The sequence below is a fragment of the Netta rufina genome, assembly GCF_964035555.1.
Source record: "Netta rufina genome assembly, chromosome: 5".
Classification (NCBI taxonomy): Eukaryota; Metazoa; Chordata; class Aves; order Anseriformes; family Anatidae; genus Netta; species Netta rufina.
The window spans coordinates 16,917,714-16,931,013 of record NC_140128.1 but is presented as its reverse complement, the minus strand read 5'-3'; the positions used below and the strand labels follow the sequence as shown (position 1 = coordinate 16,931,013).

Sequence of the window (13,300 nt, the reverse complement as noted above, 5' to 3'; positions counted from 1 at the left end):
CTCGAATACCTGATAATGGATCAAGATTACACCTGATTTTTTGGGGATCGAGATTAAATTTTACTAATAATCCATTACATGTGTATTAAATAAAAAATATATTTTTAAAGCTATTCAATTTTAGAATAAATTTTAGTAATGCATCTACCATAAAGTAAGTTTTCACAATTACATTTTAGTTAATTGTTAGGTTCAAATTTTCTGATGGCCTTAAACATACTTGTATGTGTCTGCAGTTCTTTAACTCTCCAAGACAAATTGGTCCATGGCTTATGTAAACACTTGAAAAATAAATTATTTAAACGTTTTATGTCCTTTTAAGCAAATATTTCATACTTATACCTTAAGGACTTGGTTTGCTCCACTTACGTTGCATGGGTGGTTTTGTTTCAGTAACTGGGGTCACCTACCCAGGAATTGTTTCGCAGCCTGTATTATTTTTAATTCAATAGTTTTGTCATACTTCTGCTATACTTTAAAACTTAAAATATCTCAAAATACATCCCCTGGTATTAAACACATTTTTCTATCATGTTATCTGATTATTAAACTTCATTAATTATTTTTTTGGCAGTCTAAAAAGCTAAGAACAAATATGTCTATTCCCAGAGCCTGGCTCAGCTTTGGTAGGGGAGGGTTAAGTGTCCAGCTGTTAGGGTAGGGATAGTCGTGCTGTCAGTTTGAGAAGGAACACAGAGTTTCTGCGATCCTGCAGGGATTGGAACCAGCTCAGAGCCACGAATTTTCGCTTTGCAACTTGTGATATTGTATGGAAAACTGCACCAGCTCTGGCTTTACTGCACAGCACAGCTTCAGGGCTACGAGCTGCTTCAGACTTATTGGGATTTCACACTTCGGCAGCACAAAACACCCCACCGTGCTCCCAGGCTTTGCCCTTTTCACGTGCGTTGCGTTTTTATTTCGAACAAAAGCGGGGCGAGGGCTGCAGGCCTGAGGCGCTGAGGGCTGCTCGAGGCCGAGGCGCGCGCGCAGGCGCTCGGCGGGGGCAGCCCCGGCGCCCGGGGTCCTTTGCCGCGCTGCGGCGCGCGCGCGACCCAAGCCGCGCGGCTCCCACGTGGTGCGGCGCGTGCGGCGGCCGTTGGTGCCGGGAGAGCGGCCGTTGGCCGACCGTTAGGGACCGTTGGCGGCCGCCTGAGGGGCGGCGGCGGGGGGGCGGACCGCCGCCATGCAGCGCCGCAAGGTGGACAACCGCCTGCGGGTGCTGATCGAGAACGGCGTGGCCGAGCGGCAGCGGGCCCTCTTCGTGGTGGTCGGCGACCACGGCAAAGACCAGGTGAGCCCCGCAGGGGATAGCGCGGGCCGGGGGTGCGGTGAGCGTGAGGCTCCCGGCGGCTGCGGAAAGGCGAAAGCGCTGGAAATGATTTCGGAGAATTGGTTGTTAACCGTCTGCCTGAGGAGCCTGCGAACGTTACATAAAAGCAATTAGAGGCAAATTGGGTTTATTTTTATTTTTTAATGAGGTAGAAAGACGTCTCGTTGCCTGCCTGGCAGGAGCTTGCTCTGTCCACCCGTACAGTTTTTCTCAAGCCGTGCCTTACCCAGTGAGTCATCTTGCAGATGTCACCGCAGCGCAGCTTGGACCGGAGGTACCCGGTAGCAGTCTGCCACTAAACCCTGCTCTCTTCGTGTTTCTGTGCTTTGGCAGGTCGTTATACTTCACCACATGTTGTCTAAAGCGACTGTAAAGGCCAGACCCTCTGTCCTGTGGTGTTACAAGAAGGAGCTGGGCTTTAGCAGGTAAGATGCTCCTCATGTCTCGTGCTGCAGTAAGTGCCATTAGTGCTCTGTGTGAAGCAAAAGCTCTGCGGCTGGTCTGCGCAGTAGGGGTTGAGCGATTCGGTTGTCAGGAGAAACAAGATCTATTCTTGAAGGAGTTACAGGAAGTTCAGTTTTCCAGAATTGAAATTTGGCTTCAGTAACACAGTTGACATCAGCATGAGGTACTATGTAGGAGTCAGTACAGATTGGGCATTGGAATGACTTTAATTTGAAAAAGGGTTTAAAATTTTAATTCTTAGATTTGCATGCATCCTTACAGTCTGGGCAGAAAGTCAGAAGGGAAGTGTTACATCAAACTACATGATTACTACCAAGTGGTTTCTTGCAAAAACATCTGTTGTTCTTGTGTGACTTCCACCGCTTTGGGCTGAAGGCACATGGGAATATACCACGAATGCAGCATGTATGATCCAAGATCCTTGGAGGCTGAGCTCTGAATTCCAATTAGACTTTGAAGTAGGATTTTGAGCAGTCTTTGCAAACCTCTTCCCAAGAAAAATTCCATATAATTTTGTTTTCTAGCCACCGTAAGAAGAGAATGAGACAACTGCAGAAAAAGATTAAAAGTGGAACCTTAAACATAAAACATGATGATCCTTTTGAGTTATTTATAGCAGCCACAAACATTCGCTACTGCTATTACAATGAAACTCATAAGATCCTTGGTAACACTTTTGGCATGTGTGTACTTCAGGTAAGGAATTCAGCTTTTGACATAGCACCATTATCAGTTACTTTCAGTTTAAAGACTGCAGGAATTCTGTTTGTTGCTTCTGTTATTTAAATTATGATGTTCTTTTGTATCTTTTATGAGTTTTGCAAGGGTGAGATAGCCTCATTGGCAGAATTTTAATGGGAAATTGGTTAATGCAAATATTAAGTTTGAATCAAACTTTGAGAAACTATGCATTTAGATTGTCTGTTCCTTTCAGTAGATGCTAGTTGCCCTAGTGAATTCTAAGCAACTTTGAAGTTTTTTTTTTTTGTATTTCCTAGGATTTTGAAGCCTTGACTCCAAACCTGCTAGCTAGAACTGTTGAAACAGTAGAAGGGGGTGGAATTGTGGTAATTCTCCTCAGGTCTATGAACTCGCTGAAGCAGCTCTATACAATGACCATGGTATGTTCAGTGTAACGCGTCTGTTCTACATAGGCAGGTTTGGCTGGTGACTTAAGGGGTTATTTTTTCTTTCTTTGTGGGCTGTGGTCTTTCTGTCATTTTTCAGCTTTCATTCATTTATCATTGAAGAAGTCTTGTGGTCAGGCAGTTCTGCCAACAAATGCAACTATGTTCCTTTGTTTCACAATAATTTGAAAAAGTATTTATACTGTTGGTCCATGCAACAAAGTTAAGTGACAAACATGTTTTGGTGTTTTGTGACCCAACGCTATGCAAGATCTGCTTCACAGTTCCTATATATTTCTAAATATGATCTGTTCACCCTGAGTATACTTACCCCTAAAGCAGGAACAATTTCTATTAGTAACAATGCTAGCAGGGGAATTAAAGCAATGGACTTTTGTCTTAGTATGCCTTGGTTGTTTGAAGCATTCTGTATCTGGCAGAACTGTCTTTTAAGTCTGGAAGAATATGTAAGACCACTGTGAAAAGTATTGGTGGGAAAGGTACGTTTTAAAACAGTGTTTGGAAAAAGTGGATGTCTCACAGCAAATAAAATTGGGGAGAGAGGGCATGGTCCACAAGAATGGAAAAGGTGTTGGATTATTCCATGAATAATAATCTTGTACATGTCACTGTTACCACCTTTCCTTCTCCAGACTGACTTTTTCGTTTTGTTTCAGGATGTGCACTCCCGATACAGAACAGAGGCACACCAGGACGTGGTAGGACGGTTTAATGAAAGGTATGTTATTGTGAGTATAAAGCATCTCGGCTGTGTGCCCGGTATAAGTTGTTGTTGGAGAAATGGAATACAAAATTTTGGCATGATGTTACAAGGGATGTGCAAAGGGGCCCTAATTTTTAAAGTATTCTGAGTCCTGTTCTTGGAATGCTCTGTAGCAATGTATGCTTCACATGACTAGTAATTCAGATACCTTTGATGTTAGCTTGAAAGAGAAAACTGCTCACTGTGGGGTCTTTTCTGTAGTCTAGAACTTTCTTGTAAAGGTGTTTTCTCCCCTTTTGATGTACTGAATAGGCAGCTCTTCTTAACTGAGCCATATCTATCCCTAGCCATTGAAGAAATGCAAAATTTGTTCTTTAGCATACAGGTGGTGGTTATGTGGTGTTAGAAGCTAGAAGGATGAAGAAGCAGCCATAATTGACCACAATCTTTGGCGGTCTGCATGTGTCACAATTGCTGTAGATTCAAGTCTTAAGCTTTTATACAGCTGCCTCCCATTTAAATGCTGGGAGTCACTTTCTAGCTGTTTTAGGAGATTGTCTGAAATAAGCTGTCTTCATTAGAGGCGTCCTGGTAGGTGGATGTCTGTTCTGCATGGACCATCCTGATTCTATGGTAAGAGACGCACAGCTAGTTGTGTGAACTTAGCTCAGCTGTAAGCAGCTCTTGCTGTAAATACCATGTTTGGGGTTAGAAAAGAGAGTTAATTAACTACGAAAATGAAACAATGTTGGTACTGCTTTTACTGATTTGCCTTTGCTTGACTGCTCAGGTTCATTCTGTCTCTGGCCTCATGCAAGAACTGCATCGTGATTGATGATCAGCTGAACATCTTGCCCATCTCCAGTCATGTTGCAAATATCACGCCTGTTCCACCACGGTCACAGGTCAGTAGACTACATCAGCTAATTTTCTTTGAGAGAAACTGATCTGAGTAGAACAGTGTTACAGAGAGGAAACTTTTCACCCTGATTGATATCAAATGATGGTCTTGCAAAGCAGATGAAGAATGATTTGCAAAAAATATACCTCACATGGGTGAAGTACGGGAAGCTGTCTTTTCTTTCCTCCTCTTTTTTTTTCCCTCAGCCTTTTTTTGTACTTGCCTGCGTTTATTTATTTTGCTGCATTGCCGTTTAGCCTCGTGAGGTGGAGCTTAACTGCTGTGGTTGCTGTTTCAGAAGAGCTTAAAGAGATTTTAGGCTGATGGACAGCTGGGAGGAGACAAATAAAAACACATTTCAGGGCCTGGAGAGTGAGAAAACACTCGGGGGAAAAAGCCCCTTACAAGTTCAGGAGACACCTGGTACCTCAGAACTGTGGTACTTACTTCAGTTTCGGACTGAGTTATGCATGTCAGATATAAGAAGGCATTCACTGAATACAAACCAGACATAGAGCTTGCACTGTTAAAATGCATCCCTTCATGACTTTCAACTGTAGCTGAAAGTAAAGTGGCGTGCAATTTAAACAGAAATATTTGAGCTTTTGAACTGATTTGTGTGTCCAAGGAAATAACATCATTGATTCTGTCAGAGACGCTAAAAACATCTGAACAGAACACTGATGTAAAAAAACAAATAACAACCACTTAACATTCTAACTATGTTGGCAGTGGCACAAATGCTCATCTGTTGGATGGGTAAGCAGATGCTTTTGGTAATCAGTGACAATTGGCAATTCAGAATCAACTTCTACTTAAAATAGATTTCTTTTGTGTCCAAGTTCATTTATTGGCTTTGAAAATCCTGACATTAGCTTGAAAACTGATCTGTTGCTACAGTAGTTTTCCCCCCTAGTAGTTTTCCAGTATGCACCCCATATGACAGGTATAACAAAGATCATAACATTCTGGCATACCCTGAAGACTGAAAAATGAATTAAATTCTTTAGAAAACTTGTTCATGGTCTCTTCTTCCTAGCACTACCATTATCCGGTTAACATCTACTGAAAAATACTTGCCTTTTTTCTTCCAAACTTGGGGAAGACAGGATACCTCTTGTGTATTTCTCTTGAAAATGCATTAAAATCAGTGTTAAATGCCTGTCTGTCCATTTAAACTTTTCAGTCTCTAGGGAGTATATTCAACGTGTTGTAAGTCTTTCTTTCAAATATCTTCCTGCCTGATAAAAGATATCACAAGACATCACAAAGGTATAATTGTGCCAAGGTGTCCTTTATTAATCTTTTAAATACTGTGTTTATAGGAAGATAGCCTCCGGCCACAAGACTTGGAGCTGAAAGAGCTGAAGGAGAGCTTGCAGGATACACAACCTGTAGGAGTTTTGGTGGATGGCTGTAAAACCCTGGATCAGGTTGGTGTGGTGCTTAAACTGAAGAAACTATGCATTTGACAAGTCAGTGTAGGTGCAGATGTTTGTCTCGTTTTGCAAATAATGAAATCTGAGAGTATGAACATCAATGGGGGTTGTTTTAGGGAGAAAGCTGCCTTGAAATTAGTTGGACAGGGTAGCTCAAAGACAGTATCAGTGATTTTCTTTATGAAGTTGAGAACAGTGGAAGGACTAGAACGGAGACAGGAAGCTGATCTGGAGAAGTCCACATTTCGTCTATAATCCTCATAATCTATATCAGGTTTTGTTGTGCCCTCATTCCTGTCTCTGACACTTTTCCTGCTGTCATTTGAGAATCACCGACTAGTGCAAATCAAGGCCCTACAGCAATTTCTTTCAGAGTATCCACTGAGAAATTGCAGGTTGGTGTGGAGGCTCCCAGACCTGTGCACTGCTTTAAAACCCTTTCATAGTAGGCCTTCTCACAGCCCAGGTATGTTCATCCTCCTTCTCTGGTAGCTCCCTAGTCATGTACATCATCCTGTTGTACTGAATATATTATGGGGTCAGTGTCATGAAAGTAGTAATTGAGCTGTATTAGTTGTTATCTTTGTTTTGACCTTGCTAATTTCAAGAACTCACTGGGTCAAGATAACTGCTTCTTTCACATTATTCATCTGGGATTCAGCTTTCCCGTGTTGTCTTTTTCTCCTTCCTGTTCTAAGGGAAGACTGCCTGGCATTAGTGGTAGGTCTAAGTAAAGAAAGTTCTGAAAGCAGTTTAACAACAGCTGCTTTTTGTTTTCTACATTTTTCTGATCATCAGGCAAAAGCAGTTCTTAAATTTATTGAAGCCATTTCAGAGAAGACTCTGAGGAGCACTGTGGCATTAACAGCAGCCAGGGGACGTGGTAAATCTGCTGCTTTGGGACTGGCTATTGCTGGAGCAGTAGCTTTTGGGTGAGTAATGTGCCCCATCTCCAAGTTTCATTTGCATCCATGAGTTTTAAAAAAATGATGACCAGATTTGAATATATTTATAATTTCCAGACCTACGTCCTTCCCTTTTGTTGTTCTTACATCTTTCATTTGCTACATGAACAAATGCTCAAGTTTTTCTGTTTTATAGTAATCAGAACTCCTCAGTCTTTAAAAATCAATTAATTACTCATACAAAAGTGAAATAAGTATCTAAGGGAACCTGCTGTGTTTTGGTAATTAAGTAAAATCAACCCCGCATATTAAACATATATATACTTATCCTTTCTGTGTATATGAAAAATCTCTTAGAAAAAAGAGTTAAACTCGTGTTGTTTTTTTTTTTTTTTGTGTGCAGTTACTCCAACATCTTTGTCACATCTCCAAGTCCTGATAACCTTCACACTCTCTTTGAGTTCATATTTAAAGGCTTTGATGCACTGCAGTATCAGGTAAGGAGAGCAAAACATTTTACAATATTTACTGTGAGCCTGAAAGTGGCTCACAGTACACTTGTATATACTTATTATAAGTCAGGAAAATCAGTTTCTTTATATGTGAAAATAGTTTTTAACAGGAGTAAATAATTCCTCAGTTCTCCTGCTTCTGAAGATTTTGTTACAAGAATTTTTATGTGTAATTTAAAAGGTCAGGACACATGTAGCAAACTTATTTTGATGATAATGGTAAACGATGTTTTTCTTACATCTTGGCCTGTTAATACTGTTTAACAATGTTTTCTTTCAGGAACATCTAGACTATGAGATCGTTCAGTCTTTAAATCCTGAGTTTAACAAGGCTGTTATCAGAGTGAATGTGTTCAAGGAGCACAGACAAACCATTCAGGTAACCAGCTTTGTTTGCACACTTGCCTTTCTGCTTTTTGTTTGTAATTGTTGACATTATTGGTTGCTGTAGTTGTTTGCATTTAAAACATGTTAATTTTATGTAATATGTAACTATACTGATTGATTTTGCTTTAAGGCAGACCCTCTTTTTGACATGTGAGTTTCACAAAATGTTTTAGTTCTTTCTGTGAATAACTTGTAGGTTACAAAGCCTCCATGGTTATCGTGTGTTCCTTCTTGAAACTAAAGGAAGGTGAAACAAACAGTGAAGGAAGAGCATATGTTTCCAGTGATTAGGTTTCCTATATTTTTGTGGTCTATCCAAAAAAGTGTCTGTGGAAATGTTTAAAACAATATGTGTTACCTAGCCCTTGGTAGAGAACATGCACCCTCTGCCATGGGTTCTCTTATCTGTTCATGATGAACAGGGAAAACAAACAGCTTTTCGGTGCTCCATCTCTGCCAGTTTTGGCCTTTCCCTACATCCCAGAGCTGTTGTTGACAGTGATGATATCCTCTCATTCCTTACAGTACATACACCCTGCTGATTCTGTGAAACTGGGTCAGGCTGAACTTGTTGTGATTGATGAAGCTGCTGCCATTCCTCTCCCCCTGGTGAAAAATCTGCTAGGCCCTTACCTGGTTTTTATGGCTTCTACAATCAATGGGTAAGGCTTGAGCACCAGCTGTCTACCTGTGAAAGCAGTTGTGCGAGTGCTAATGGACTGTTTCGTATCTACAGTGCTTCTCTTTTTACTGCACATCATAATTTTTACTATCATAATCAGGTCATGCTGATACCTGATCGCATGGAACTGCTCTTCAGAATAACCAAGAGTAGGAGTCAGTCAGTGCTTTACTTTTGGTTCCACTGCAGGTTCATTGAGCATACACACCTCTTCTGTTCTGCTGCAGGGAGCATGCAGATAAACATTCTGTAGTCTGTTAGGAGACAGGGAAGAGTGCCGCCTTACTTCCAGTATGCTGAGTGTAAGAAAGTGACAGAAAGTGACATGCTTTGTCCTACATGTGCAAGAACATCAAGAGGCAACAATTCTCAGAGATGTCTGGGGCCATTACAGGCTTCAGAATGTCACACAGCTCTGGATAGCAGCATAGTTCTCTGTTGGAGCTTCCCCATGGCTCAGGATTGCTTTTTGGTTATTTGCTTCAGGCTTTTGTCTTCTGCTTTTCAGATATGAGGGTACTGGTCGATCACTGTCTCTGAAGCTTATTCAGCAGCTCCGGCAGCAGAGTGCACAAGCCCAAGTCTCCATGACAGCAGAGAACAAATCTACAGCTACAGCTAAACTCACCTCAGGTACTCAATTGTATTCTGGGCTGCAGCGTGCAACCCTGGTCCGTGGTGCTGCTGCCTGACAAGCCCTGTGTGTGTCCCGTGTGTCCATGTACTTTGCAGCTGTAGGAAGGCAGTGGTATGGGAAAATGAAGGAACTCTTCTTTTAAGTTTTTTCCTCATGATTTTCAGATGTAAAGTCATTTAGAGGATAACAGCTATGCAAGTAATGATTGCTGTACCTTCTTCCCGATGTTATATGAAGAAACAGGCTGTGAAGGCTCCAGTTAGAGCATTTTCTTCTCAAGTGTCTTCTCTTCTGTTCAGATTTGGTGTGTTTCTAATCCCTTGGGAACTGTACATAGGACAGTGATCCTATTGGATTCTTTGCTAGCTGTAACTTCCCGTACTAGAGGTTCTTCTCTGAAATCTGTTTGCAGCTCGTACATTGCACGAAGTCTCCCTCCATGAGTCAATCAGATACGCCCCTGGTGACCCTGTTGAAAAGTGGCTGAATGATCTGCTATGTTTGGACTGTCTCAACATCACCAGAATTATCTCTGGCTGCCCGCTGCCTGAGACTTGTGACCTGTATCCTTACTCAAATGGTGTATTCTGATAAAATACATTGCTTTCAGGTGAAGGATGCTTTTTCAAACTGGTTAGTAGTGGCTTCTCAGGTTATGACATGATTACCTCAGTGCACGATCTTTTGGCTAGAGACCACACTTCTGGAGCTGAACTGTTACCACTGCCTTGTAAGACTGGTGGCTTGTGTTACCAGGACATTACCAATGCATTTTATTGCAGAGACAATCCTAAGAATGTATTGAATGCAAGGAAATCTTGATTTATGGATGAGGAGTGTGAAAGATAGGAGCACTATGCAGTCATTCTTACTTGTAGATAGAGCTGTAGACTATAAGAACTTTAGCCAGCATATAGCCTAAGGCTGCATGGAAAATAACACCCCTAAACCAACAAAGAGCTCTTTTTCTTTTTTTTTCTTTTTTTTTTTTTTCCCCTCAGGAAAGTTGTTTCCTTAACCCTGTGTTTAGATATTATGTAAATAGAGACACACTTTTTTGTTACCACAGAGCATCAGAAGTTTTTCTACAGAGACTGATGGCCCTCTATGTGGCTTCACACTACAAGGTAAAGCTCATGCTACTTCTATCAAAAGTCCAGCTTGGAATTTTGTGGAGGGAGCACTGCTTGTTGAGGGCAGTCTAATTTCATTGGCCTAATTGAGATTTTCTGGACAGCTTCAGTTGTATTTTGTTACATACAGATCTGTATTCTCCTGAGAAGATTTCTGCCTTAGCCTTAGCTGAGTACACTGGATTTACAGATATCTAGAATATTTTAGTCTTGGGAAATCCTGGAGACTAAGTTCTAGATGATCCTGCAAGTTTGTTGGGGTTCATCAGTGATGAACCCTCTACTGTTCACTTCACAATATTTCAGTAGCCTCAAATTAACCAAAAGAGTAGTATCATTGTACTATTGATAAAAGTAATAATTCATCTCAGTTTCAAGACCATGGGTGACTATTAAATTTGGCTGGTGAAGGCATTAAATGGTGAAGTAATGAGTACTAAAAGTCTGACACTTCAAAAAATATTTTAGATCTGGTAGTAGAGGTAAGTAGCTATGTGAAAGTAGAAATGTCAGTGTCAGTTCTACACACAGAAGAGCAAGAGATTTCGCTTGAACAAAACAGATGTTGTCTGGTAGTACAACAGCCATGAGCTGTCCTGTGAGGAGCTTCATCCATCAGTACAGTACTAGTTCTAAGTCCCTTAATAGCCATAAATTGAGAAAAATGGAGGAATGTGTAGAAGTCAGCTACTAACACTATACAGGACTTTGAAGCTCTTCTCATGGAATAATACTTGAGCTTTCTGATGTGTATTTACCCTCCAGAACTCTCCCAATGACCTCCAGATGCTATCTGACGCACCTGCCCATCATCTTTTTTGCCTTTTGCCTCCTGTTCCACCTACCCAGAACTCATTACCAGAAGTACTTGCTGTTGTCCAGGTGAGAAAGCGTCATATAACTGTGAACTGTTCAATAATGAAGCAGTGATACACTGTGAGACATCAGTGTACTGTCTAGGAGTAGATGATATCTTCAGGCTGTGTTTTTATGTGCCACAGCAGTGCATTAAGGCTGTTGTTTTTTTTTCCACTTTTCTTTTGTTAAAACTAATTGCTCTATAAGTATATTGTGAAGCTAATCCCTTCATATAGACCTTCCAATCTCTAAAATAGTCTGTGCCGAGAAGCCTTCTGAGGAGATGAATTATTGGTTCAATAAATGACTTTCTCCTCTCATTTCAACTTCATTCTAAGGAGAGTTGATTCACTGGTTCATTCTGCTTACTGCAAAAATACAAGTTCCTTAGATACAGATGTTCAGAGATGTAGAAATATTTCAGTCCTTGACTGTTAGATATCTGACTATATGCTTCCTTCCTTAAGAACATAGATTCTTAATTATCTGTGTTCAGTGCAACTAGTTAAGTCAACTATTTCTTAAAGGAAAAAAAAGAAAAGCTGTATTTGACTCTTAAAACATTATCCCTCCCAGTATTTCTCTTTATGTTTGCTGCTGACAGACTGCAGAAAACACTTACAGCACATTGTATGCTTTAGTCTCTTCAGGCCTCTGTTGCACCGTGCTGTAGTGCCTGCTGTGCCAGATATACCTGGCTGGCTCACTGGTGTGCCTTTTGAGACTGCTTGTAGGGGTAGAGCCTGTTGTTTGGCTCATACACGTTTGTTTATCATGTTGCAGAGTAGGGGTCAGGTGACATGTCAATACTGCATAGTGGTCTCAGCAACTGAGGATAAATTTTGTTTACGCTGTATTGGAGTGACTCTGGGATAAAGCACTTTGTCTCCATTCACGGTCTTCTGCCTTTTCTGTCAGGTGTGCATGGAAGGGGAGATTTCTCGCCAGTCTATCATGAACAGCCTTTCTAGGGGAAAGAAGGCGTCTGGTGATCTTATTCCCTGGACCATTTCAGAACAGGTGAATAATGTGGCTGTGTACTCACACCCACACCCAAGACGTCTTTCAGCACTACTGCTTATTTCCAGGGCACCCTTCCGTGTACTTTAAATTGACTCTTGTCTCTTATGCAGTTCCAAGACCCGGACTTTGGCGGCCTCTCTGGTGGGCGTGTTGTTCGTATTGCAGTTCATCCGGATTATCAGGGGGTAAATATTTTGAAACCTATTGTAAGTAGTCAGCAGTGGTACCACGAGAGAATGGCTGTACAGGCAGAGCTAAGTTCTACTTGGCCCCGTGTACAATCAAGATCCAGTGACACTTTCTATGAGATTACCAAATGTTCACACTGGTGTTTGGTATTTTCAGAGTGCCAGAGATAATCAATGAGAATTATTATACTGTCTTGAGCTACCGACTGAGCTCTTATTGTGCTTTCGGTCACCCATCAGGGTCTATAGTTTTCTTCCCCATGGAGTTCCTGTGTAGTAAACAAAATGCATTTTTGCAGTGGCTGAGTAATTTCTAAATGGGTGATTGTTAATGGAATTTTAAGGGGAAAAGGTTGTCCTGCTTTAAAAAATAGATTTATCTCTTTGCTTATGTAGCATTGTTCATAATTCACAGATGGGCTATGGCAGCAGAGCTTTGAATTTACTGCAGATGTACTATGAAGGCCAATTCCCTTGTTTGGAAGAAAAAACAATTCAGAAGCCAAAAGAAATTGCAACTGTAAGCAGTGAGGTATGGAACTCAGTACATTTCTTGTATTTTCTGTTGTACTAAAGCTGTCTGCTTCTCACTAAATCTCAATATTGATTTCTGTGTGTAAGGATGAAATATTTGTATTTATTCTCTGTACAAAATATGAGATTTAATTTGCAAATTGCCATGAGGAATGCTACTAACCCACTTCCACTTTCTCTTTCAGACTGTTAGTTTATTGGAAGAGGTTGTGACGCCCCGGAAAGACTTGCCCCCTTTACTTCTCAAACTAAGTGAGAGACAAGCTGAAAGTCTAGACTATCTAGGGGTATCATATGGCCTAACACCAAGATTACTCAAGTAAGACCTTGTTCTGTTTAAACCCAGTGCAAAAATATAACTATATAAATAATAGAATATATGTAATTTGTAAATGATATGTAGATATAGATGCGGGTATTTTACCCCATAGACTTTCTCCTCTCTGCATGTT

General features: G+C 41.0%; 1 protein-coding gene across 2 annotated transcripts in view; it reads left to right on the top strand.

The window, feature by feature from the left end:
• Positions 1-1,095: 1,095 nt before the first annotated feature.
• Positions 1,096-13,300, top strand: part of NAT10 (N-acetyltransferase 10) — a 42,141-nt gene continuing 29,936 nt past the window's right edge. For both annotated transcript variants that reach the window (XM_084287827.1, XM_084287826.1), the window contains exons 1-19: positions 1,096-1,294; positions 1,667-1,758; positions 2,323-2,494; positions 2,797-2,919; positions 3,603-3,664; positions 4,440-4,554; positions 5,876-5,983; positions 6,788-6,921; positions 7,298-7,391; positions 7,687-7,785; positions 8,319-8,455; positions 8,984-9,108; positions 9,525-9,675; positions 10,143-10,239; positions 11,011-11,127; positions 12,022-12,123; positions 12,237-12,311; positions 12,730-12,846; positions 13,034-13,167. In XM_084287827.1, coding sequence (XP_084143953.1) covers positions 1,187-1,294; positions 1,667-1,758; positions 2,323-2,494; positions 2,797-2,919; positions 3,603-3,664; positions 4,440-4,554; positions 5,876-5,983; positions 6,788-6,921; positions 7,298-7,391; positions 7,687-7,785; positions 8,319-8,455; positions 8,984-9,108; positions 9,525-9,675; positions 10,143-10,239; positions 11,011-11,127; positions 12,022-12,123; positions 12,237-12,311; positions 12,730-12,846; positions 13,034-13,167 — 2,162 coding nt within the window. In that variant the 5' untranslated portion in view covers positions 1,096-1,186. The remainder of the gene's footprint in view (positions 1,295-1,666; positions 1,759-2,322; positions 2,495-2,796; positions 2,920-3,602; positions 3,665-4,439; positions 4,555-5,875; positions 5,984-6,787; positions 6,922-7,297; positions 7,392-7,686; positions 7,786-8,318; positions 8,456-8,983; positions 9,109-9,524; positions 9,676-10,142; positions 10,240-11,010; positions 11,128-12,021; positions 12,124-12,236; positions 12,312-12,729; positions 12,847-13,033; positions 13,168-13,300) is intronic.